General features: G+C 33.5%; 2 protein-coding genes across 2 annotated transcripts; both read right to left on the bottom strand.

Moving 5' to 3' along the window:
- Nucleotides 1–279: 279 nt before the first annotated feature.
- Nucleotides 280–12,528, bottom strand: LOC111716662 (uncharacterized). The gene is made up of 13 exons (XM_023492145.1): nucleotides 12,251–12,528; nucleotides 11,715–11,796; nucleotides 9,722–9,837; nucleotides 8,859–8,911; nucleotides 7,751–7,948; nucleotides 7,261–7,302; nucleotides 6,784–6,864; nucleotides 6,405–6,506; nucleotides 5,176–5,240; nucleotides 3,767–3,814; nucleotides 3,451–3,529; nucleotides 3,261–3,310; nucleotides 280–3,181 (listed from the first exon to the last, which is right to left on the bottom strand). Exons 1-13 carry the CDS (start codon nucleotides 12,398–12,400, stop codon nucleotides 513–515), a joined length of 3,735 nt encoding a protein of 1,244 aa, XP_023347913.1. The 5' UTR covers nucleotides 12,401–12,528; the 3' UTR covers nucleotides 280–512.
- Nucleotides 12,529–15,006: 2,478 nt separating this feature from the next.
- LOC111716663 (zinc transporter ZIP1) lies at nucleotides 15,007–27,862 on the bottom strand (the record flags this gene model as incomplete). The annotated part of the gene is given in 11 exon segments (XM_023492146.1): nucleotides 15,007–16,190; nucleotides 16,905–16,979; nucleotides 17,963–18,088; nucleotides 18,428–18,478; nucleotides 21,372–21,423; nucleotides 22,553–22,639; nucleotides 22,955–23,034; nucleotides 23,882–23,993; nucleotides 24,263–24,331; nucleotides 25,736–25,812; nucleotides 27,764–27,862. Coding segments are annotated over 11 exon segments (885 nt in total), but the record flags the coding sequence as incomplete, so codon positions are not given.
- Nucleotides 27,863–27,877: the final 15 nt, after the last annotated feature.

Raw genomic sequence — 27,877 nt, 5'->3', positions numbered from 1 at the left:
TTTAAAAAGTTCACGTGACCCTCCATGCAAAGATGGCATTCGTCGACTTACAACGGTTCACCTTAAAATGTTGCCTAATCAAAGATGAATTAGATACCAATGTTCATAATCTTAAAAGCTGATTTGTTTTCAAAGTTCAAAAGTTCACCTAGAAAAACGACAATATCTTCCACATTATGATCGTCTCTGAAGTCTTAGACCATCGACTGATTAAAACCTTTTTTTTTTAATAGGACTCGTTATTATCTTGGAAATGTTCTCATTTGTATAATTATTTAAAATGTTTTCGTTTTCCATTTTATTTTACGTTTTATCATGTAAATACACAATCTTATGAACGTTATAAAAATTGAAAATATACAAAGCTAACCTTACCAAGCCTAACTATGGGGCAACAAATTTTCTTGATATTTGTTCAGTGCTTTATACTAATTCACTCAATTATCAATGTTTAGAATAAGGCGGAAAACTTTTTGATTTTTTTTATTAAAATTATAAGAAAAACTAATTTATTAAATCTTTATGCTGAATTCTGCAGAAAATGTTGTTGGTCCTGATCCTGCCATCACATTCTGCCATTTTTCGTTTTTAACTACAGCTTTTGTATCCTCACTTTCATCAAGCACCTCTTCCTCTGTCCATTCCCATTCTGATGCATCGGTGTCATCATCAGACGCTTCATCCTTGATCAACGGACTGACAGACCGCCTTTTAGGATCTTCATCCATGATCAGAGGACTGACAGACTGCCTTATACTTAATTCAGTACTCAGGGGTTTCGGACTTGTTGCCTCTCTTTTTAAATTTTCAAATCTTGCTGTTGTGCTTGCAAGGATCTGTCCAATCTTTGATGAATCTGAAACTGCTGGAGGGGACATAGGAGGTGGCGGAGGTCGGAATGAGGGCGGGGGTGGAGGTGGACCGCTACGAGGGATAGGTAGGACAAAAGTTAAAACATTTGCCATTTCCATTCTTCTCCGAGTTATTGGTGTGGTTTGAATACCTTGGTTTAACTTGTTTGATTCCAATGCTGGGATTGTTTTGGCCATCTTTTTGTCGGATTGAGATTCAGATTCATCTTCACTCTCTGATCCAATGTCACACTCACTATCTGAGCTAGATGAAAGATCATGTGTACTCTGATCCGTGTCCACAAAGACACTCTCATTTGGTGTTTTTGTTGTTAAGTCTTCTTTTATCGTTGAATCAGTGGATTTAACTGCATTGCTGTCAGCAGTATCAGATGTGTCATGCGAAGTTTTATTTTCATGTTTAGTTTTGCGAACAGTTTTCTCAATTGTAACACCACTTTGTTCCTCACACTTTTCAGAAATATCCACTTTTTCTACATCACATGGAGAATCCCTAATCTTTTCAAGAACAACTTTTTGCTCCTCAATATTTTCAGTTGTTTTGACTTCTTCAACTTTTCTTGCTTCAGGAAATTTTATTGCAGCACCTTTGCCTGGCATTGTCTTATTATCTTTCAGAGCAGTTCTACACTTTTCAAATTCTTCAACTTCCTTGTCGTAAAGAATTGAATCTTTCTTGACATGTGAAGCTGTTCCCTTCATTGTCCATGGAACTTTAGCTGCTGGCTTGGGAGAAGGAATTCCATTGTAACTTATTTGTTTGGCTGCAATAGATTTATTCCACATTGCATCCATTTTCTTGGCTTTAGGGGGTCGCCTGTCATTTGGAATGACTGTAGTTAGTTTTGGAGGTTGGTATTCAAAAGTTCTTCCATAGTTTCTAACATTACGAGAGCTTTCTTGAGCCTTCACATCATTTAAAATCCCCATGATTGCCTTTTTAATATCTTTTTCACTTTTACTCTTGGATATTTTTTCTTCCCTGTGGCTTTCTTCGGAGTCTACTCCAGAATCATCAGACTTATCAGAATCATTGTATTTAGAAGGTTCTTGAGAATTATCTTCCTTGTTTTCTTCTTTCAAGGATCCAAGATCATCTGTAATCTTTGGGGTTTCAGGCTCTTTTGTAATAATGCTATCTATCACATCAGTTTTTAATGTTTCAATAACAGAATCATCTGCAGTAAAATCTGTTTTAATTTCATCTGGATGATCATCATCATCCTTTGCTTTGATTGAAGGTTTGAGAGCATTGTTTAAAATACAGCAACTGTTTTCACATCTAGACTCATCAGTCTCAGTGCTGGTCATTGCATCTTTCATCTCATGTATATCGGACTGGGTGAAGGACTCCTTCATATGCTCATCGTCTTTCAGGGTATTTAGCTTTGCTTGAGATCTATCGATCACTTCCTGGAGTATTGCTATGTCAGTGATGTCATTGACTAAGCTGTCAATAATGCTCTCTTTTACTAGCTCTGTCTTATTACTGGTGTCTAGCTCATTGTAAATATTTTTACTCAGAGATAATTTCACCTGTAAACTAAGAAAGGGAATTAGCATAGGGATTGAAAACTCCAGAATTCCCTTCTCCACAGATTGTAATATTTGCAAAACTTGACTATGCTCAAGTTTAGACATTTCTTTTGCAAGCAACTCAGCCTTTTCCTCATCCGTAGTTTCAGTGTCATTCATTCCATTAAGGTATCCCATATCAGTATTATTAACAGCAACTGTCTCAGAAATTTTGATCAGATCTTTTAGCTTTTCTGCTGCTTTCTTTTTAGCTATTATTCCTGCAGGAAGTCTTCTTTCTTTGCTGCTTTTTCGGACAATTTTCAACTTTTCTCTGTGCATCGATATGTCAAGTACTACAGGCACAGAGTCAAAATCTATAGGATCCTCCACAGTCGGCTCTAGGTGTGTGACTGTTTGAGTTGGTTCTTCATTAAATTCAGGTTTATCATTGTCAGCATCATTTGATGTTTCCCCATTCTCCACAGCTTCATTTTCATCCTCTGTTTTACTTTCTTCATTTTCATCTTCTTCATTTACATTTAGATTTTTTCTCGAAAATGACTTTTGTATTTCTTTAGCCACCGACTTAATTAGAGATTTAACATCATTATCCACTTCTGGATAGAAGCCTTCTTTGGACTTATTCACTTCCAAGTCCTCTGTCACTTCCTCAGCTTCTTTTGTTTTCTCCTCGCTCCTTCTCTCACTGGTGTAAACTGCCATCTTGGCACTGGTCCTGGTTAGCAAAGTGTCTAGTTGTGCCTGGAGCTTCAATCTTGCTTCCATCCAACCTAGAGAACAAATCCATTATGTGTTTTTTTAACAGTGTATATATTATTTAAATTGAACTTTTAATGTTTTTTTGCTTACTTGCTGTGGACGTGTTTGTTAGGTTTAAGTTCTTTTTCACATCTGGGACCCTAGACGATAAGATAACATTTAAACTAACTAAACTTGGATATTAAAAAACTGGCTATAGGAAACTCAAATAAAGATTTTAAAGAGCTTTAAAATTTCTTTTAAAATGAAAATTTGGCCAAAAGAGGAATAAAAAACTTACTTTGTAACCATTTGGGTTTTCACTTCATCCTCCATTTTGATGATCTTTTGTTTGATGCTGGGAAACTCAGTCACATCTCCTGAAAGCAAGATTAGAAAAACTTTTAATGACAAAAACTTGACTTTTGATCCGACATTTTTTTGCGGAATTGTTTGTGTCTGTGATTAGCCATATAATCATACCAAATCACGACATTATTGATTTTGAAATGAGGCAATTAAGGTTGTAAATGCAATTCATTAAGGGGGGAGGGGGGTCACTTTAAGTTACGTTAACAGCCCCTTTAATGATTCATTATTAAGATAAATATAAATACCTTCCAAAGCCTCGGTTTTCCATAAGGGAACTGTTGCCTCCTGATCATCTTAAGAAAAAAAAGGTGTAATTGTTAATAAATCAAAAAATGTTTAAAGGGGATGGTGGAGTTGGCACATTTGATGTAGGGGGAGGGGGGCCCTGCCTTCATTTTTGGCTCAAATCTTCCAATTTTTTGGGTGCACGCCTAATTGGTGATCGAAATTCCTAAAATGAAATCAAATTGAATTTTAATGACCTCTAATGACCTCTAATGACCTCCACAAAAGAAAATATTTCAACTATGGCTTTATGCATATCAAACGAAAGCTAGGAACCCAGGGAATACAGTAGCAGCAACAAATCCAGTGGTTGACCTTCTGATGACCTCTTACGATCTCTAATGACCTAAATAACCTCCAAAAATAAAAATGTTTTAACTGTGGCTTTATGAATATCAAACGAAAGCTAGGAACCCCAGGAATACAGTAGCAGCAACAAATCCAGTGGTTGACCTTCTAATGACCTCTTACGATCTCTAATGACCTAAATAACCTCCAAAAATAAAAATGTTTTAACTATGGCTTTATGCGTATCAATTAAAAGCTAGGAACCCCAGGAATACAGTAGCAGCAACGAATTCAGTGTTTGACCTTCTAATGACCTCTAATGACCTAAATGACCTCCAAAAATGATAATGTTTCAACTATGCCTTTATGCATATCAATTAAAAGCTAGGAACCCCAGGAATAAAGTAGCAGCAACAAATCCAGTGTTTGACCTTATAATGACCTTCAACGACCTCTAATGACCTTACTGACCTCCAAAAATTAAACTGTTTTAACTCTGCTGCTATGGTATTTCTTGGGTTCCTATCTTTTGTTTGATATGCATAAAGCCATAGTTAAAACATTTTTATTAGGAGGTTATTTTAGGTTATTATAGGTCGTTAGAGGTCATTAGAAGGTCAAAAACTGGATTCGTTGCTGCTACTGAATTCCTGGGGTTCCTAGTTTTCGTTTGATATGCATAAAGCCATAGTTGAAACATTTTCATTTTTGGAGGTCATTTAGGTCATTAGAGGTCATTAGATGGTCAAACGCTTGATAAAACACTGAATTTGTTGCTGCTACTGTATTCCTGGGGTTCCTAGCTTTCGTTTGATATGCATAAAGCCATAGTTAAAACATTTTCATTTTTGGAGGTCATTTAGGTCATTAGAGGTCGTAAGAGGTCATTAGAAGGTCAAACACTGGATTTGTTGCTGCTTCTGTATTCCCTGGGTTCCTATCTTTCGTTTGATATGCATAAAGCCATAGTTGAAATATTTTCTATTTGTGGAGGTCATTAAGAGGTCATTAGAGGTCATTAAATTTCAATATTATTTATATGTAAATAATACTTTAACTTTCGTAAAAATCTAAAATTTACTATTTTTTTCTTCATTATTTAAGGAGTTCCTCTCATCTGCATCCGTAGTACATTGCTTCCAGTACCTGACAACAAATTAGAACTGTACTAACCATTTTGAGGTACATTTTAAACATTTAAAGTTTTAAGAATTTTATTTAAGGCTCCACAAAAATCTAAAATGTAAATCCTATTTCAAAATTGCATGCTAGACAAGTTACCCAGGTAACACAAGTGAAGAATTTCCCTGGATTATTCAACCGTGGTGACTTTCTTTGAAGAATTTCTGAGGAATTTCTCAAGAATCATTTCCTGTAACTTATTCCTCGGAAATTATCAAGAAATTCCCCAGAATGGGTCACGAAGATGAGAGACTTTTGGGGATCACAGTTTTGAGACTCAGTTTTGGGAAATTTCTGAGAAATTCTTAGGAATTGGTCACCATGTTTACGGATTTCTAGGGGAATTAATTAAGAGAATTAGTTTTGAGAAATTCCTTGGATAGTATTATGAGAAATTCCTCAGAATGGGTTAAAAGAAATTCCTCGGACGTGGTTATGAGAAATTCCTTAGAATGGTTTACGAGAAATTCCTCAGAAGTGCTGTCAACATTTTCACCGGATTTTTCTGTTTAAGAAACCTGGGAATTCCCGCGGATTCCCTGGGAAGATTCCTCGGAATTTCCGCAGATATTCCGCAAAATTGTTACCTGGGTATCTTTTATAACATCATGCGAAGTTTTTATTCTGTCCAAATATATTATCCAAAACGATTTTTCAAAAAAATATTCATTATCAGAGAGTTCAATGGACGAACTATCTAATACATTATTGACCTTTCGAATGCCATGTCAATGTCATTAAGAAATTGAGTAAAGCTTATAAAAATATTTAACAGCCATTCTCTATTATGAGAATGGATTATGAATGGAATGGAATGAGATTATTATAAGAGAGTGGAACTAAAATTTTCTTATGCATGTGAACAGGGGCGTAGTCAGGATTTTTTGGGCTTAGCCCCCATAGCCCCCCCCCCCTTGACTACTTCTCTGCATGTCAAAAAGAAGTGTTATAACGGACACAGACTACATACAGTATCACACGTTTTTGTCGAGAACCCAAAGTGTGACATTTAAAAGATTGAAAATAATCCAAAAAAAAATTCTGCTCAAGATATTTTTTTTGGACTTTTACAAAAAATTTGTAATCCCTGTGGACATGGTGGCTTTTACAGATTATTCCCTGTTATACCTTAGAACGATAGGACTTGGGGGCGGTAAAACAGACGCGGCAGGAGGAGGAGTTGCCGTTGGCATGTTTGAAGCTTCAGAAGGAATAGTTACTGGCGACATCCTTTTTAGGGCATTTCTATTTTAGAAAAAATATCCCCCCTGTTTTTTAAATTTTTGAGGGGTTTTGAATCATTGAATTTGGAAAATAAATGAAAAGTTGAATTTTTGAGTAAGAAGTTTCAAAAGAGGGAAAATCTTGACATGTAGGTCCAATTTTTAATTCCCTCAACATATAATCTTCAAAAATTATTTTTCCCCTAACTCTAACTTATTATTATTCTATTTCAATTCATTCAATTATTGAAGAAAAAAATTCTTATTTACAAAATGAGCCATTCCTTAGTATTTTAACTGAGTTCTGTCTAACTTGTTTTGCCAGCGTCAATTCTTCTTTTCTCTCCATATCCACAGATACTCGTCTAATCAAACACTAAAGGGTTTCCGACAAAACTCGACTTTTGACCTCCAGAAATAGACTTTTGGTTGACTTTATTTTGAGTTTTCTCGTGATTAAAAGTCGTAGTTTACGACGTTTTCTCAGATTTTGATCATATACTGGGTTTCCCACAAAGGATGAGACTTTAATGATGACTCAACCTTTGTGGGTAACCCTATAATCTGTAGTTCAGGAACCATATTATGATTTTCTTTTCTGTAAGTTTTCAAGTTCAGAACAGGTCTTTTAATAAATGTTTAAGTCGTAAATCCAAAACCAGTTTTAACTAGTTGATAAATCCAGTTTTGTTTGCTTGGTTAGATTGATTGATTAATTGATTTATTTTCACATGGTAAGAAATAAGATAAATCAACTATACCTATATTGTGAGTGATTTATTGGAGGGGTCCAAGATTGTTCTCTAGTAAAATTAGAATAGGTTTAAGAAAAAAAGATGTTGCGCCTCAGACTTTAACTTTATAATCCTGATATCTTTTCAACCTGATGTTGTAGACCTTGGATATTTCAAACATTCTGGCAGGGAAAATAGTCAAAGATTGTAACAGATCAGGTTCTACGACTTATTATTTAAGTTTTGAATATTAACAAGCTGTTTTTGAATTACAAGTTTACATATATTGAGTTCTATGTTTATATGTGTATCCATGCTGTTTACCAGCTTGATATAAGTTAAAATTTAAATCGAAAGTCGTCTTCGTTGTATTGATATAATCGCAGCTACCACTGTAGAATATTATAATTTTAGATATGCAATAAGTATCTTTCACGGGGTTTAACAATTGTCATTGTCAGCATTATCTAAATATGAAATTTAAAAAAAAGCAATTACTAAATTTATTAAAATTTTCCTGCTGTAGTTCACATTTTCCCTACTGTTGTGAATACCAGAGTCTTGAGAGTATTTTCTATTTAGAACAGGAGTCCATTCGGGACCAAAATCTTTAGACGGTGTTTCTCCGCGTCCGGGTCCAGGTCCGTAGTCGGAGGGTGGGGTCCAGCCTCGAGGAGGACCGGAAGATTTTCTTCCTTCAGCATACGACGCAGGCCTTTAAAGGTATACTGTGTCCGAATTGAATGAATTTAAGTCGCGTCTCAAATCCCCAAAAACCGGTTTCAATTGAGCGCCAGCCTAAATCTTGATAAATTGAATACAATTTTAAGTGGGACCAACCATATTTGAGCCGCGGCTCAAATTTTTTTATTTCGGACTCTGTTAACTCGATTTCAAGTGACATTCATGGCTTAAAATTGTACCCTTGAAACCTTTCTTTCTCTGTGAAAAAAAACGATATAGCTTCCACACTATTAACAACAGTTTACTTAGGATACTGCATTGTTAATTGGGCATATGGCCCTCGGACTCAATAAATAAAGAACCACTAGAATTTACAACGACACTACTGATTTAAAATAAGTGTTGAAAATAATAATTAAGAAACGATCGACTCTTTAAATCGTCTTTGATATTCGAAAAAATAGGGTATCGAAAAAGTGTACAGTTCATATAAGTTTTCCCAAATTAGGTCCGACAATTGGTTTCACACAAAAGATAAGACTTCAGAGACGACTGTACGGAATGTATAATTACTAAAAACTATATGCAATGTAGAAACCAAAATCAGCCTTCAGATCGTTATATTCCTAAAGTTTTAGGTCTTTATTAAAGTCTCATCTTTTGTTGGTAACCTTGTATACATACACACAACCTTATATACACACAAAGGCCGAGACTGCAAAGACGACCTGAAACTCTTTTAAGCTGAATTAAGTTAAATTAAGTCTTTTGTCTTGAATACAAGATATTTTAGGCTTATTCAATGAAAAGAAAGAAACAAGTTTACCACGCAGAGAATAATCAATATAAGGAAACAGACTGTACAAATTCAGTACAGTCGTCTTACACTTTTATTAGTACACTACATATACGTGCATTGAATATAGTTTTGTTCATATTACCTGGGAGGTTTCCCAATATTAGGAGCTGGAACAGGATCAGACTCTTTGTCAATCTAGGTATTTCTTCATTATAATTTTATATTAAAAAAACCATGCAATAGAACACTAACTAAGAAGTCTATGATATAGTTTTTTTTTATATTTATTAGCAATATATTTGTTGGTAATAAACTACTATGCAGGAGAATATGTTGATCCGATGCAATGCAGGTTGGAGAACTACTGGATTTACACCAGCATATCTTTTCCTTCAAGGATTCATAGTTAGGATTTAAGGAAAAATAGATCTTCTACAGGATGTACTTTTCAAACAGTATTTTTTCAAATTACTGGGGCATCAGAGCCTATATTAAAATTTCCTCTTTGTCTAATTCAAAAATGTACATTATGTAATTCAGTTTTAACCCTGGAAAGGCTGTGGGCGGTGAATCTAATGGGGAGTAAGTCCAGTGCCCCCCCCCCCTTAAAAGAAAGCTTAAATTCCGTGTTCCCATTTGTTTTATGGGACTCATGTACCGTGCCATAAATATATGATTTGATATTACATAAGCTAAATGTTAACAAGCTTACTTCAAAATTATATATTTGTTTATGTAACTATTATGTACTTCACATTCTTACTCACTTCATGGTGAATCGTATTATGCACGTGCTATAAAGCAATAGTCGTGCTAGAAAGTTAAGTTAGCTGTGCATCATAGCACATATGTGTTAAGTAAGATTGGTTCCAAATTTTTTTTTGAATAAATCCAAAATATATTTTTTTCAATTTTAAATGAACCTTCTCTATAAAGAGAAAATTCTGTCCAAAAATTGTTTAACACTACGAACCAACATAATAGTGTTATAAATAGTTATTTGACCTTCGCTCTCCTAGCGGCCAGCTTATTCTGCATCTCATCGATAATAGCTTTGTTCTTAGGTGGTTTTCCATGCCAGGACTTAGGTCGAGATCTTTCCTCTACTCCCGTAGATATTCCTGTAATAGTCATCAATTACAATTTAAAGGGTTTTACATTATGGAATATAGGTCGAGATTTTTCATCATCTTCCGTAGATATTCCTGTAATAGTCATTACAATTACAATTTAAAGGGTTTTACAAAATAGGATATAGGTCGAGATCTTTCCTCTACTCCCGTGGATATTCCTGTAATAATCATTAATTACAATATAAAGGGTTTTTACATCATAGGACTTAGGTCGAGTTCTTTCCTCTACTCCCGTAGATAATACTACATGTAATAATCATTAATTACTGATTAAAGGCTTTCTTATGCTAAACCTAGCTTTAGAGATTTGCGCGTACAATGTGTTGTACAATTTCAAGCGTTTCTGTAAATACTCTCTGATTTAAACTCTATTCCATGTATATTTTCCTTTGCTGCTAATAATAAAGAACGAAAGATCAGTGAAGCAGGAAACCATAATTTTAAATCGGACTGATTAAATTCTGTATTTATCCCACTAAACGTACTAGGTATGCGTCACATTCTAAACGTACTAGGTATGCGTCACATTCTAAACGTACTAGGTATGCGTCACATTCTAAACGTACTAGGTATGCGTCACATTCTAAACGTACTAGGTATGCGTCACATTCTAAACGTACTAGGTATGCGTCACATTCTAAACGTACTAGGTATGCGTCACATTCTAAACGTACTAGGTATGCGTCACATTCTAAACGTACTAGGTATGCGTCACATTCTAAACGTACTAGGTATGCGTCACATTCTAAANGATACGTTACCTGTCCCTTTAAGCTAGAGAAGGGATACGTTACCTGTCCCTTTAAGCTAGAGAAGGGATACGTTACCTGTCCCTTTAAGCTAGAGAAGGGATAACATATATTCGATTTGTCGATGACAATAATTTCCTACATGCCTTTTTAAAGTCGTTTTCACACTTAGTTGAAAATATCAATGTATTTTTAATTTAAATTGCTTAAAATATAGTTTACAATTTTGATTTTTGTGATAGCTTACAAGCTTTGGATGAGTGTGGAAGGAAGCAAATTTTCCGTCAGGAGATATATTGGGGGAAAATTATTGTATTTTACATAATGTAAACATGTTCAAACAAAAGCTCAAGCTTTCTATTTCTGCATTATGCATAAGAAATCATGAATCAAACTAAAATTGTTCGTTAAATCACATTGTCTCTCATCCAGACACTTTCATGTGTTTATGTGTTCATCATTTACGAGTAAATTAACCTTCATTCAATTAAAAGTAGAGCAGATTAAAACCGTTTTTACTTGATAAGAGGTTTTATAAAGCCTGAATTGCATGAAAATATTATTGAGCAGTTTGATGGTGTTAAAATTATCACTAAACGTTTTACACAGTTCTGAATTTTATGCATCAATTATTGAGACTGTACCTACTTGGTGACATGGCTATGCGTTTTATTACTTTACTAATAAATAAAAATTTGTTTGTTAAAGTTTTATCCTATAGCATTTGGCAAATTTTGGATTTACATTCGCACTTCATATAATATGCAATATGCTTGTTTAGGTCTTTTGTCGATTTTGCATGGTATTCCTTATTTCGCTTTATTATGGGGAGTACTGTAGTTCACATCTTTTTTTGATTTAATATGGTATTCTTATTCCGCTTTATTATGGGGATTACTGTAGTTCACATCTTTTTTGATTTGATATGGTATTCTTATTCCGCTTTATTGTGGGGAGTACTGTGGTTCACATCTTTTTTTATTTGATATGGTATTCCCAGGTATTCCTTATTCCGCTTTATTATGGGGAGTACTGTAGTTCACATCTTTTTTTATTTGACATGGTATTCCCAGGTATTCCTTATTCCGCTTTATTATGGGGAGTACTGTAACTAACCTTCGGCACATGCTGGAGTTTCCTTCTCGCCGCAGATCTTTAGTTTAGCTTCATGAAGTGCTTTCCCTAGTCCAGCGACTATCTAACATAAATATACAGTGATCCAATAAAATATTGGAAAAAGAAGACGATAATTGATTATTCCAAAAAATAAGAAACACACAACGTGTGCATTGTTTTTAAACCTATTTCACTTATATGTTGATTTTCAAACTACTGTTAAAACTATTCACATCACTTCTTTGCCATTCGTATGTTTGTTAAGAAAAAACGCGCTGGGTCCACTACACAATTGGTTTACTAGATGGGCGGGTACGAGTAAATGTGTATACGGTACGATCAAGGTCTCTTTTAGACATTACGCTTTATAAGACCTTGGGTAAGATACTACTCTTGTGCATTTTGTTTTTGACAACGTAATACGCACATAACTAAAAAGATAAACTGTCGTCTTTCTATTCAAAGTTTCAAAAATCTCATTGTACAAATGTAAAATTAACCACTTTGTTTATAAATTAAATAAAACATTATTTTACCTTAAACTTATTATCTGGTAAAGATGGTGTGGGGAGGAGGGGGTGGAGCCCCAGAATGAAGAGTGGCAAATCCATTAGAAGGAGGAGGAGGAGGAGGAGGCGGGGCAAATCCATTAGAAGGAGGAGGAGGAGGGGTCGGGGCAATTCCATTAGAAGGAGGAGGAGGAGGAGGAGGAGTCAGGGCTTGCCATTGCATATGCATGCCGAGGATATCAGGGACAAATTTAAATCTCACATTGTCATTTTCACATTTTATAAATCTAAAAGTTTTAATAGTAAAAACTAAATGGTTAGCTGTTCAAAAGAACATTATTCAATTAACCCTTTTTTACATGAAAACCATTATGAAAGGTTGCTGACAATAAAATATTTTTGTTTTTATTTTTGGATATTAGAGACTGTGTCTAAATAAAAATTGAAAATATGAAACATAAAAGTACCAATTGCGAATTTTTGCAGCAGATTATGAAATTGTCATAATTTTCAACCTTTTTATCGATTACATGGAAACCCCCTCACTATTGTTGCTCAAATAAAGATTTCAAGGCATTGATGGTCACTTCAAATTCGTGTACAGTCCCATTTAGTCTCATAATGTGTGTACGAATATCCCAATTTCAATGTTTTAACTGAGTTAAAACGTCAGAAATTCTTGGCAAACACCGCAAAGTTTTATTTTGTATGTAAAAGCAATGCTTTAAATAGATCAAATGATCTCATCTAATTTATATAAAGTCTTAATTGACGTCTGAAACCTGCTTAAAATAGTTCACACTTACTACACACCATAAGTAATCTTTAAAACCAATCTTTTGCGTTAATTGTGTGATTATTTTCGATTTAGTTTTCACTAAATAAGTAAATTACACATTTCTACTTCAGAAACAATGGATGAAGCAGTCAGAATTCCACACTTTTTTATTATTGATTAAAGAAACCATTGTGCTCCTCGTTAAATTATTTCGGGGTCACTTTTAATTGCAATATTCCTATTCAGAGCTATTGTGTTCTGACCCACATGGGCAATGTGTACAATGTTCTAACCCGTACAACTAGTGTGAACAGTGTTCTAAACTACACGACTAGTTGGTACAGTTTTCTGACCACACGGCTAGTGTGTACAGTGTTCTGACCCACCCGGCTAGTGTGTACAGTGTTCTGACCCACACGACTAGTATGTACAGTGATCTGACCCACATCACGTGGATTTAACGGTTCTGTCAATATTCAAGATATCTGTGACTTCCGGTCACAATTTGACCCATTAAACATAATTTTCTATCCTTCTTTCTTATTATTACTGTTTTTACAGTGTTCTGACCCACACGATTATTGTTTACAGTGTTTTGACCCACACAGCTAGTGTGTACAGTGTTCTGACCCACCCAGCTAGTGTGTACAGTGTTCTGACCCACAAAACTAGTGTGTACAGTGTTCTGACCCACACAACTGGTGTTTACAGTGTTTTGACCCACACAGCTAGTGTGTACAGTGTTCTGACCCACCCAGCTAGTGTGTACAGTGTTCTGACCCACACGACTGGTGTGTACAGTATTTGACCCACACAGCTAGTGTGAACGGTGTTCTGACCCACTAGACAGGTGTGTACAATGTTCTGACCCACACAGCTAGTGTGTACAGTATTCTGACCAACAAAACTAGTGTGTACAGTTTTCTGACCCACACGACTGGTGTGTACAGTGTTCTGACCCACACAGCTAGTGTGTACAGTGTTCTGACCCACACAGCTAGTGTGTACACTGTGTACAGTATTTGACCCACACAGCTAGTGTGTGCGGTGTTCTAACCCACTAGACAGGTGTGTACAGTGTTCTGACCCACACAGCGAGTGTTTACAGTATTCTGACCCACAAAACTAGTGTGTACAGTGTTCTGACCCACACGACTGGTGTGTACAGTGTTTTGACCCGCACAGCTAGTGTGTGCGGTGTTCTGACCCACTAGACAGGTGTGTACAGTGTTTTGACCCACACAGCTTGTGTGTACAGTGTTTTGACCCACACAGCTTGTGTGTACAGTGTTCTGACACACAGAACTAGTGTGTACAGTGTTCTGACCACACGGGAGTGTGTGTTCAGTGTTCTGACCCACACAGCTACAATGTTTTGACCCATACGATTAGTGTATACAGTGTTCTTCTGACCCATTCAGCTAGTGTGTACAGTGTTCTGACCCACACAGCTAGTGTGTACAGTGTTCTGTCCTACAGACAGCTTGTGTTTTCAATTTTCTGATCCGCACGGCTAATGTACACTGTATGTTGCCCACTACAGCTGTTATATACAGTGTTCTGACCCATACGGCTTGTGCTGACCAAAATGGGTAGTGTGTGTACACTGAACATTTTATGTTGACCCCAGTATCTAGCTGAGATGCCTAATTCTCACTAAGCTACATTTATGGCATTAAGCCAGCAAGGACACAGTGTCAAACGTTTAAATAGATAGATAGATAGATATATAAATATATTGATATATAGATAGATAGATAGATATATATATATATATATATTGATAGAAAGACAGATAACTATAGATATATAGATAGATACTAGATAGAGTAATGTTTATATCTGATCGAAATTTAACAACCCAAAATTTTTGAATTTTCTAAACTTTTGAAAATGTTTGATCCCGAGAATTTGAAGAATTATTTATGTCCCCTTTTGCATGTTGGTACAGACTACAGTTCTTCAATGAACCGGAGTTTTCAGTAACTTATTCTTTATTATTTAACTTTTTATTTATCAAAAAAGTTTACACCAATCATAATTATATTACATATTACATAAATTTATTTTATAGATAATTTCACAGGACAGATAATATCACATTTTTTCACCGGGTTTGAAGAGAAAAAAAACAATTCCCCAATACCATAGATTAATAACAATACAGATAGAACACTAGATGTAGTCTTCTCAAGATTATGGGGTTTTTCGTTCACAATAACCCTGAGGCTGAAGCCCAAAGGAGTTAAGCGCATGCTGCACTTAATGATAAGAGAGAGAGAGTACGCGCGTAACTCCCTAGGGCTTCTGCCTCAGGGTTATTGTGAACGAAAAACCTCTAAACCTTGAAAAGACGACATCTAGTGTTCTATTTGTATTTTTTTAAATCTATGCTAAAATGTACAAAGCAATCTATAATTCTTTTATTGAATTTTGAAAATATCAATATCAAAGTTATTGATAAATAAAAACATTTAAGAATAATTTACCATGTCTGATTTTTACATATTATCAAAAACTACTGTTGAGTACAAGTTAAACATAATTTTTAATATCATTTCATATCACGTTTAAATATTTACATTTATCTTTCTTCAGAAATGTGATGATAGCTATGAAAGACTGTTATATGAGTTTTTATAGATTATAAAGGAAGAGTTTAAAATTTCAGAATGAATGAGACTGACAAATGAGAAAATTGATACAAATTCGTGAATTACATTCGACTACATAACCTGAAATTGTTCAGTGGTAGACGTTTTTATCAATATAATGAAGACGATTTTAGGTTGAAATTTTAAATTTATATAAACTTTTAAAGAGCATGGATACATAAAAAATGGAAACCAAGAGAATGTGTCAATTAAACAACTTCTCTTATATGACTTGTAAAACTGCGATTAAAAAAGCGTTTTAACAATTAAAACAAGAATAAAAAGTCGTCTTTACCATAATGATAAAATTGCCTACCACCATACATTGACTTACATTGACTGTGTTAATTCTTAGTCCAATAAATGGTCAAATTCTGCTCGAAAGTCAGAGCTTGCTGAACTTTTGAATGATAAGTTTCATATTTGCTGATTAAGAGACCGGAAATGATAAAATATTTGTTTGGGGTAAATTTTCTATTTAAAGAAATGCACTTGTAAGGTTCACCATGGCGGACTCTGTAGCGTTTAATCCAACCTAAAAAAAAGAGAATAATTTGGAGGATTTTTCACTGAAATAAAATACGTTTTTATGTATAATAGGAAGGCAACTATTTGACCCAAGTTAAAATTTGAACATTAAATTCATTTCTCTTAACAAGTTTTTATAAGCTCCTTGTTGAAATTTTTGGTTTAGAAGATGTCTTTTACCTATAATAAGATTTTAATGGGTCTCACTGTAACATGCTTAGAATTTTGTTAATGAAACAATGATAGTAAAATCAGTTTGGTTTTAAATTAGAATAAACCAATACTTTGTGTCTATTTAATACCATGAAAATTTTCCAAGGATAGTTTTTGACTTACAGTGGCAATTTTCAAACTCATTAATTGGTTTCATACTGAACTTTTTCAAAAATTTTGATTTCGGCCAGGAAAGAATAATATACATCAGTTTAGGATAGTATGATTTTTAAGTAAAAGTGTTTTGGCACAATACATAATATCACTTTTCCTGATATACAGTAGGACCCATAAAACTGTAAAATATGAAAACGATATTTTAGAAATATTTTTTGGATTGAAGTTTTTATAAAGCAAATAGTTTTTCAAATTGTGCTAAAATTGACTTATTTTGTTATTTTGTAAGGTGGGTCCGTCATTTACTCATAACTTGAGTTTTACAGTCGTCTTCCTCTTGCGCAATTTTAGGGTTCCACTGTGTATACATAAAAGATAAAATCCTCGTTACCTCCTCGGCCGACGATTGTACTTCTGCTAGTCCAAGAAGAACCATAAATATATATCCACCAGAAAACGCCAAGGCCTAGGAATAGTTTAATCAACCCGTTTGATCCGAGTCAAATATATTGGATTGCAAGTTTAAATCAACCCTCTTGATTCAAGAGTTTATTTTTTTTTTAATTCAAAGAACCCTTGAAAATTTTTATTTGAGATTCTAGTTTCGTCAAAAAAGGTAAAATTTACCCTTTTGATCCGAAAATCTATTGTCGGTTAGAAAAAAAGTATCCCATTGAATCCGACTATCTTATATTAGATAAAACGTTTAAATTAAAAGTCTATTTTTAGAAAATTTCTAAAACTCATCAGAACTTTGATAAGAGACTCTAATTTGTCTAATGTTAGTCAGAAAAATCGAATAAACCCTTTTGATTCAAAAATATAAAAAAAGTAACTCATTGGACTTTAAATTATACTTCTTGAGCCAAGAGTCTAATTTTGGAAAATTCGAATTTATATTTTTTAAGTTAGTCCAAAAAATCAAATTACCCCTTTTGAGTCAAAAATCTAATGTTGGCTAGAATGAAAAAAATAAATAACCCTTTCTATCCGAGAACCTTATATTTGATAGAGAAATTAAATTCACAGCTTCTTAATCCGAGATGTTGAAATTACTTTAAAAAATTTAATTAACCCACTTAATCCGAAAATTAAATTAAATCAATCCTCTTAACCCATTTGATCCGAGAATCTAAAGTTATGAAAAAATCAAATGAACCCATTTGATCCGTGAATCTCTTATTGGATGGAAAATTTAAATAGCCCGAAAGAACCATGAATGTTATTCTTTCTGTATAAAGATCCATGGACAGAAAAAGATAAATTCAATCTTTAGAACCGAGAATCTTGTATTTAGTAGACAAATTAAATTGATCCTCTTAATCCATGAATTTATTGTTGTTTAGCGGAAAAAAAATCGAGGATTTCATATTAGTGAGAAAATTGTAATAATTCTTTGATCCGAAAGCCTAAAAACAAATAAAAAACATTCAAATGATGAATTCAAACCTGCAAAATCCCTGAAACTGGTTTTTGTCGTTCCTTCTCCAAAATCTCAAAGAAGACGACATACATTAAACTTCCTGTTGCAATACCTTGCAGGATTATCAGGGTACCGTTCATCATATTGCTTTCCTAAATACAGTGGTTTAAGCGTTTATATCAATAAAAAATACCGACTTTTATTTTTGCTTTCTAAGAACTATAGCATGTAAACAGAGAAAAGCGGTCAAATTAAGGAGAAAATAAAAAATAATAGATAAAGTGAGACCAGAAAATGTTTCAATATTTTTATATATTTTCTAATTAAAGGATTTGTAAATTATAAATTCAGTTGTTTATTGAATGACTTAAGATAAATTTAGAGTACGGAGTGGGAAGAAAAACTTCTAAATTATCATTTTTCCCAAAAAATATATTTTCATCTATGTAAATTTAAAAATTAAGATAATAAAAATAAACAAAATAAATTACCTGGCCAGGGGAGGTTAGAAGCATTCCAACAATTATTCCAATTGGAGAAACCTAAAATAAATCAGCTAGATACACACAAATTAAGACTTTTATTCTAAATAATAAAGCTCTTTGCTCGGATATATATGCAGGGAATCTAAAAAACGAGGAAATTATGGTCTACAGACTCGTTTGTAATCGGATGTTCAAGAATAAGACCAATTTTTAAAATACAATTTCCGATTCAATGAGTCCAAGTTTAGGCTTGTAGATCTAAAAATGGCAATTTTATAGGTTTCTTAAGTTTCCAACCTGAGTGAGTAAATTTGGAAAAAATGAAGATAATCTCCGTTTGCACAATTTTGTATAAGATTCTTCAGACTTGTTTTTAATCGGATTTTCAAGCTTTAATCCAACTTTAAAATCTACGTACAAATTCCGATAAAATGCATATGAGCCCAATTTTAGGCTTGTGGATGTAAAACATAACAATTTTTTAAGCTCCTACACTTCACTTTACAAACTTGAGGTCAAAATCAGAGAAGAAACAGATGCCCTGGACCCTGCTGTCTCCCAAAAAGGCTATTTTAAAAGTTAGATTAAGGCCCAAAAGTGTCTTGCTGCTAATGGTGGACATTTTGAATAAGAATGTAATAAACTGTAAACTAAACTGTAATAAACTGTGACCTAACATATAGTACAAAATTGTTTTTTATCTTTTACTTTTGACTTCGCTCCAGTTGGAAACTTTAGAAGCCTATAAAATTGTCATTTTTTACTCTACAATTCTAAAATGTCCAATGTCGTTGAATTGTAAATTGTACGTAGATTTTAAAATCCACGTACAATCTCAATCTTGAAAATCCGATTACAAACGAGTCTGTAGACCCTTTTTCTCTTTTTTTGAGACACCTTGATATAAGTTGAAATAGAAAATGGGCGCAAAGTACTCCGAACGACTAGTTTTTTATATTTGTGAAATCACTATAATAGTTGCAACAAATGCACATTACACAATCTTCAGCAACAATTCTGGAGACAAATCGAATAGCAAAGACGACAGCCTTTTCGCAGCTTTCTTCTGCTTTTTATCTGTATTAAGTAATGAAAGGTTAGAAATTTTAGAACATTTACTGAATATATTTCTACAGTCGCCTGCTCATCCGAAAATTTGTTAAAAAACTTTTGTTGATTTTTAAAAATAAAAACAAATAAATCAACCTTAAAGTTGGTTTAAAATGTAATTTTAAAAGAAAAGTCCATTAATTAAAAATTTTGTCATTAAAAGTTTTTAATTACACCCGTTAGCAATTTATTAGGTTTTGGTTCGAAATGCAAGTGTTTGCATGACTGGACATCACAGTTGTCAAGCCTTTCCAGGGCTAGGCCTTGCTCAAGCCAGGGGCCTATTTCAGGCAGTGTTCAAACATGAGGCAGTTAGGCATACAAAGGATTTAAATACACTGTAATGAAATCTACACTTACAGGGTTATCTACACAAAGAATGTGTCTTTAAAGACGACTGTACGGAATCTAATAAGTAATTTCTATACAATTAATGGTTTTCTGAAGACTCCATGGCTGATATCTTGATATTATCATTGGAAAATTTGCAATGATCATCTTCAAAAGACTATTTTTAATGCAGATAGACCAAACCCAATCTTTGACTCGTCACATTTCAAGAATTTTAGGTCGTCGTTCAATTCGTAAGACGATGACTCATTACATGCACGTGTATAAGTTAAAATCTTTAAAATCCTTTCAGATTAGAAAAAATTTAAAATTTCAAAGATGAAATAATATTAGAATTTCGATGACTTGCAATATAAAGCCTGGTATTTCCCGGCTCATGGAATCGTGTTACTGTTACTAATGCAGTGTGCCCATTGTTCATTTTCAGAAGTATTAAAAAAAGGATTTTTTGGGCGTAGGGAGGGGGTTTGATCTTATGGAGCGGAGATTTCGACCATATTGCTCGAAATTATAAACTGAAAGTGAACTTTAAAATTGAGCCTTATATTGCAGAATCCAGGTATCGTTAAGCCTGTACTCGGATTTACAATTTAAAAAAAAAATTTTCTATATTTCCTTCACAACTTTTTATTGAACTGCATTGTGCAAGTCACCGCAATTGAAAATAATTAATCTTGAAATGGATGACCAGATATATATCACACAAGTTGTTAATCAGGCAAAAATTTAAAGGGAAACATTGTGAATCTGACATGTCGCTCTATATATTGAGATTGAAATTGAAAACTAAATTAAATTCTTTATTTTAGATTTAAAATAAGATTTATTTATTTATTGTCATTTAATATCCAATTCTGCAGCAGTGTCAGTGCAAAAAATAATAAGTTTTTTTATCTTGCAAATTATTTGTTTTTTCTGTCTTCAAAAATAATATTTACTCAGGCTATGCTTGATTTCAAGTTTCGGGTTGAATGTGCATGGATCTGCAGTGCGGACTTAAAGAGAATATTTAACTATTTCAAGATACTCAAAATCCCATTTCTTTTTTGCATTATGGAACACATCATGTCTTATTTTAGAAAACTGCAAATAATCTCACACTTCACGTTTTTTTTTTGCAAATACCTTATTTCAAAGATCAACATTTGGCATAGTGTAATACAAGCAAATATTTTAAACAAAAGTTTTAAGACATCATATTGATTAATCTTATTTAAAAGAATGTTCCACAAAAGCATACGAGTCCGAATTTAACGAATTTGAGCCACGTCTTAAATCCACTAAAAACGGGTTTCAATTGAGCGATCGCTTCAATCTTGAAACATTAATTACAATATTTGATGTGGAACCAACAATATTTGAGCCGCGTCTCAAATTTAAGCCGCCGCTCAAATTCTTTAAATTCGGCCTCTGGGTCTCTAAAACGTGGTAATTCCTTCATTGCGTGTGTGGAGGGGGTAGTTTAAGGTATATAGATAGATATATTTACCACACAGAATGTTGTCATATAAAGAACAGAGACTAGAGGTTTCAATGCAGAGCTAAAAAAAAACAGATTTAATTTTGTTAAATGGGCTTTCTTTCGTTTCAACTTGTATATATAATCGTTTTTCTTCCTTGAAAATAATTGATTTTATCTATTTCTTGCATGCGCTTTATAAGAAAACACAATTTGAAAAATCTATTTTTAAAGATAAAATAATATATCTATGATAAGACAAAGTTTTGATTGTGCTGTTGGTAATCAGTCTATTACTGGAGTGTGCTGTTGGTAATCAGTCTATTACTGAAGTGTGCTGTTGGTAATCAGTCTATTACTGGAGTGTGCTGTTGGTAATCAGTCTATTACTGGAGTGTGCTGTTGGTAATCAGTCTATTACTGGAGTGTGCTGTTGGTAATCAGTCTATTACTGGAGAGTCACTTCAAAATTACACATTTTAAGTTTTTAAAGACCTTACATATCTTTAAAGGTGCAGATCCAAATACGTTTAAAGTTTTAAACTTTTTTGCAGATAATTTTATTTTCAACTCAACACCCCCCCACTGACGTCTTAAATTTACTGAAGCATTTCACCCATTGAAATATTTCAATTTGACAATTTATTTAAAATACAAAAATTTATATTATTTCAATTAAAAAATAATTAAATTCTTGGTGAAGTTAGAAATCTGTGAACAGAGAATTATCAATTTATCTTTTTTAAAAACATTTGTATTTTGGATATCTTCTGAAAAAGTCAGATATCTTTTTTCAGAAATTATTATCTAAGTTGGGTCCATACATTTTTGTTAAAACCTTTAAGGCTGACCATTCTTATGTTTTAATGACATCCTATCAGTTTTGATTAAACATACTTTGTTTTTATGAATGCAGGAAATACACAAAACAGGGTGTGTCTTTAACACCATGCTAAGAAGATATACAGGGTTACCCACAAAGGATGAGATTTCAGAGACGACTGCACTGGTTGAATACTGTTTGTTTCCTTATATTTGTCAACCACGTGCAACTATAAACTTGTCACTTTTCATTGCCAAGTAATTTTTTTTGTTACAAAAACTCACTTTCTTGTTATTATTTTATTTATAGATAAGATCCCGATCCCATTAATTTAGAAGGGGGGGGGGGTCATGAGGGCAACTTTCCCCTTCTCCCCCCTCTATATTACCTAGACCACTTCATTCCTAGGCAGCCTGCAATCACCCATTTGTGTGAAGCAAAGGCCAAGAGAAGAAACCATACAGCAGATTCTTTCCTGGAAACAATCAGCTGATAAAATCTATCAGATTTTGATAAAAATGTGATAAATAAAATAAGTAACATGGTAAATAGACAATTGAGCAAAACTAATTAACTGCATAGATTGAAAAATCAGACAGGATGGTTGAGGGATTAATGAATTGGCGTCCTAACAATTTGCAGGATCCAAAGCGAAATTTTATAAAACAACAAAGGAATTAGGAGTTTCTTTCACAAAGAATCGATCGTACTTGTAAAACCCAAATTAAGAAACAAGGTCCGCCAATCGTTACAAAAATCAAAAACTATATTTAAGCCGTGTCTCAACTACCTGGAAACACCAAGAGCAATGCCCTCAAAAAGATCATGGATACACAAAGCTAGGATTACAAGGAAACCTCGGGCTGCATCCTAAATATCAGTTTTTAAATTAATAATAATAAATCCTGCACAATCAGACTCTAAAAAACTCAAAAACAAAAAAATTTAATTGTGAAAATAACTCTAGGAATATGTTTGATTGTCCAATCTTTGTTCATGAACCTCTTGACCACTGGAATGAATTCATCTTGGTTTAAAGGTTCTGTCCACCCCCGACTGAAGTTTACAGGGAAAGCTGGATTTTCAAGTTTTAGAACAATGAGAACCGAAAAACTCTGGAACAAGAAGACGTTTTTTATGACTTAATTTATGACAATGAACATGAAAATTTTTTCGCTGTAAACAGACATTTTACACTTAATTAGTGATTTAGTAAGTTACTAGTTTACAATGAGCTTTTTAACAACAGCATAACTACTCAACCACTGATTTAAAATCGTCTTTCTATTTTAAAGTTCTCATTGTTTCTAATATATTCCTTGTTATTTTGAACAAACTGTTTGTAGTTTTAAAATGCTATTGGAAAATCTAATATTAGGAAGAGCAATTTCCCATTAAAATTCATAAAACCCTCCTATCCTCCACAGTGCTCGAACTGTAGGACAAAGCCGGGCACTTCAGCTAGTTTATTATAAAGAACTCAAATTTTGTCGAGAATTTGTTCTCCCCCTTTTTAAATTCCCTTTACTGGATCAGAGATTTCTGTAAAAGTTGCATCAATTTTCAGGACTAGGTCGACTTTAAAGTGTCGCAACGCTTGACCTTTTTTTCTGTAACTCACTGATACAATTTTAAGCTTTAGTTTTAAGACGTAATTGGCAAAATTCTTATAGATTTTTCTGTGAGAGCCTGTAAACTTTGGATAACTTTGACCAACCTGAATGGTATCAGATGAAGCATTAAATTCATGAGAATGTCCATGTCCTCCTCCTGCTCCTTCCTTCTCTTTATCATGCTTCTCATGTTCAAGTTCATGATCATCATGATGACTTCATAAATTTTAGAATTTCAATTAGTTTATATTTTTTCCTCTTTTCTCTAAAGTTCAAATTTTGTAAAAGAATGTGGTTGTTCTTTGGCCTGTAAATTTTTTGTAATTATTATTTTCCTTAACTGTAGTCTCGTAGTTTAAATAGATCTTTTGATTTGGAGTATAATATGCCTCAATTTAAAGACTTTCTAATAATTTAAAACAAAAATCTCATAATGGTTAAATATATATAAAAAAATCACGTTTTAATCAAAATTCTAATTATGCCTTGAGATTATTCCAAAATGTTCAAGAATACCATGGGCTACTTCCTCAATCATATAAATCATCAAAAACCTATGTATGGTTCAGTTTGAAAATGTTTGATGAGGATGGATGAGTATTAATGAGTATGGATGAGCTTGGATGAATATGGAAAAGAATGAATTTGTATATGAACTATGGATAAGTATGAACGAGAATGAAAAAGTATGAAAAAGAATGAATAAGTATGAAATATAGATAAGTTTGAATAAGAATGAATGTCATTTTTTTTCAAAGCTCTCCATATCCATTCCGGTGGTCTTCTCCTTATAGACTTTGTACATTAAACTTTTTTATTTATATGTAATCCTCCTTTCCCAGAGGTTGTTTTGATCCGTTGTCAAAGCACGGGAATGTTTGTAATACCAACCCGGGAAAGAGGACATGTGGAATGTTAGATACACTTTGACATGATACAAAATACATTGGAGGAGAATAATTTGGCCAAGGTATACTTTACAAATGTGTTAAAAGGGAAAAGGGATTAAGGAGAGTACTGGAAAACATGAAACTATCTGAGCAGGAAAAACCCACAAAAACACCACAAACAGTCTACAAAATTGAAAGTTTCTCAGACCAAATTCGCAAGGCTTCTTAGTTGGTGACTTTTGAAGAGTTGGACATCACTCATGGTGCTGCATACAAAGTTGTAAAGCACGATTTGAAAAATTGTTAAGATTTGATCCAAAGAGGACCTGGGAAAACGTATAGATTACAACTTCAAAAACCCTCAAGGACCATTTCTACAATTTGACTTTTAGGCTGTGACAAGCAATGTTAAAGGGCTCCGGGAGAAAATTGAACCGGTAGAAATATGAGAATGAGTAAGTGTGAACTATGGATAGATATGAATGTAAATGAATGCGTTTGGAAATAACGAATTGCACTGAGTAAAAAGTATGTTCTTTTAATGAATTTAACAAATAACCATTTTTGTTAAAAAAAGATGACATTTAAAGGTCGACCTTCTTAAATGGAGGACCGTCAGTAAAATCATTTTAAAAATCATAAGATGTTGATACATGTCGATTCCTACGGGGGGGGGGGCGCCATGAGCCTCTTAGATTTGCTGTGCAGCACCGAGCCTCCAAAAGTTTTTTTACGCGAAAAAGGAAGATATTAAGAACATGAATTTAATGATGAATTCTCTAAGATTTGTTAAAATCTTTATACCTTGTGATGCAAAATTATTATTTTGAAGAGTTATCTAATTTTTTCTAAAAATATTTCTTGAATAAATTTTTTCAACAAATCAAATTGAATTCATTTCAGAATTTGTTTTCTTAATATCTTCCTTTTCGCGTAAAAACTTTAGAAGCATTAGTAAAAAATTTGTACTAAGGAGGCTCAGTGCTGCGTAGCAAATCTGGGGGGCTCATGGCGGCAGGAGGTTCCCTCCCTTTTCCTACTCGACGTGCTCCTATTCCATAACATTACCCTGCAAGGACTAATATCTCTGGAACATCCATCCCTGAATTAGGAAAAGCTCCGGTAGAAGAGGCGATAAGATAAATCTAAAAATATAATTAAAGAAACTATTGTACACGCAATCATGCATGATCACTCAGCTCAGTTTATGCTGAAGTTCATTATAGGAGTATTGCTTTCAAAAGGATCGACTGTAAGCATATTTTTAAGTGACCCTCATGCATAGATTGCGATGTTCGATTCACAACGGTACCCTTGAAGGCTTTATCTGTTCGATGATATTGAAGATATTTTCGTTTTTCTAGACTTAAAAGTGTTTAATTCTGATAATTTCTTTAAGTTTTCCTGCAGTAGAAATGTGGTAGTTGTTTCTGGAGAGGGAATGAAAAATAATCAAAAAGGAAAATCATACATAAACATTTATATTTAATTCATAGTTGATCAGAAAAAGCTTTCAAGGGTACCGTCGTGTGTTGGACACGCCTCTCTAAAAATGGAGGGTCACTTGAACTTACACTTGCAGTCCTTTTAAGTATAAATGATCATGCTTTAATGTTTAATTAGCTGAATGTATATTATATTAGCTGCGTAGACAAAGGTATTACGAGTACCTTTGTAAATTGGGTTTTTGAATAAAGTATCACTTCAGATTACGTTGACAGCCCCTTTAACTACGATATTTTTTATTTCCCCTTTAAGGTAACATATAACAATACTGCAATAAATATTCCATGTGTGTGCGAGAAATGACGAAGAATTGAGATACAGTTTAATTTCAATTGTTTACACTTTAAGTGTACACTGTTATACAGAATTACAGTGAAACATGACTCTTAACTTTTACCTATTTACATTGGGTTGAAATCAAGATGTTAGTCTTGACTAGATCTAGACAAATCTTTTTCATTAGAACTTTATGACTTCAAACTTTTAAAAATCTATCACCAATTAGATTAATAAATAGGGAAGAGGGGGGTTCCAAATTATACTGTTCAAAGCTAAAACAAATATTTATCTTTTTTGACAGATTTAAGAGTAATCAAAATGATTAATGTTTTCGAGCGATCTGCAAAAAAATCTTTAATAATTTTGGAAAAAATTATTATGCTTGTACTAAAGTTTTGTCTTGACAGAAAAGTTTTGTTCTTGTGTTATTCAAACAGGACATCTGCGTAAAAAATATTATCTTGAATAAAGGGGAGTGAAAAGTTTCTGTCAAACAAGATTTTACTTCTTCTATGTTTTTCAATACCCCCTTTTCCAACGCCATTTTTTAAAGCTCCTCCGCCCCCCCCCCCCCTCCCTCATCGTATTTATCAGCTGACAAAATAAATTTGATGAGTTTTACAATTTTGCAATAACTTAATTTATTATCTTACTCAATAAGATTGTAGTAATTCTTATTTGAGAAGGGGAGGAGGAGGGGGGGGAGATATGAGTAATAAAGGGACTGTTGGCCTAATTTAAAGTGACCCAATACTTGACAAATTATACGCCTGATTCACAATGGTATCCTCTAATTCAGTGTAACCATATCAATAATATCGTTGTTATTTTGCATGAAAACTGTTATTAATTTATAAAGAAACCTTAAAAGACATTAATCAATTATTGATAACTAGGCTTTTAGGCCCATCTTCTAATTCAGTTGTAAACGTTTTCTCTTTGCATAAATTGTAAAACAAAAACAAAACAAAAACCTTTAAAAAAATTTCGTGGATTTCAATATTTACCGACTTTTGTTGGAGGTTAATTTTTGAAACTTTGATCATACATAAACATTGGGGACATGTAAAGTCCCTTACAAAATTTTCGACCGATCGGTTCATCCGTTTTGAAGTTTATTGGATACAAGCAAACATAAACAAACAGACACTAAGACAAGCAAAGTATATATATAGAAAATGAGGATTTCTCAGTCAATCTTTATCAGATAAAAATTAAAGGGTGCCGTTGTTATTCAGACATGCCAATATAGCATTAAAAAGTTACTGCAATTAAGGTGTATACTGCCTAGTCCTATATAGTGCAACATACCTCTCTAACATCGGGGAGCATATGAGTGAGGCAAGAGGTAAGAATAACTCCTCCTCCAAAACATAGAAGAAGAGAATAGAAAAGTTGACGAAGAGGTGACTAAATAGATTATTA

The sequence above is a fragment of the Eurytemora carolleeae genome, unplaced genomic scaffold, assembly GCF_000591075.1.
Source record: "Eurytemora carolleeae unplaced genomic scaffold, Eaff_2.0 scaffold2144, whole genome shotgun sequence".
NCBI classification, from domain to species: domain Eukaryota; kingdom Metazoa; phylum Arthropoda; class Copepoda; order Calanoida; family Temoridae; genus Eurytemora; species Eurytemora carolleeae.
Note: the sequence above shows the minus strand (reverse complement) of the source record. Positions and strands in the feature narration are given on the sequence as shown.

What these genes read in the sequence shown, in the direction of transcription:
- LOC111716662 (XM_023492145.1), bottom strand. Translation starts at nt 12,400, where the DNA reads ATGGAATTGCCCCGACCCCTCCTCCTCCTCCTTCTAATGGATTTGCCC. An exon ending in AATATTGGGAAACCTCCCAG is followed by an intron (nt 7,949 to 8,858) that starts GTAATATGAACA and finishes ATACCTTTAAAG; the next exon opens with GCCTGCGTCGTATGCTGAAG. An exon ending in CCAAGTCCTATCGTTCTAAG is followed by an intron (nt 5,241 to 6,404) that starts GTATAACAGGGA and finishes ATTTGTTGTCAG; the next exon opens with GTACTGGAAGCAATGTACTA.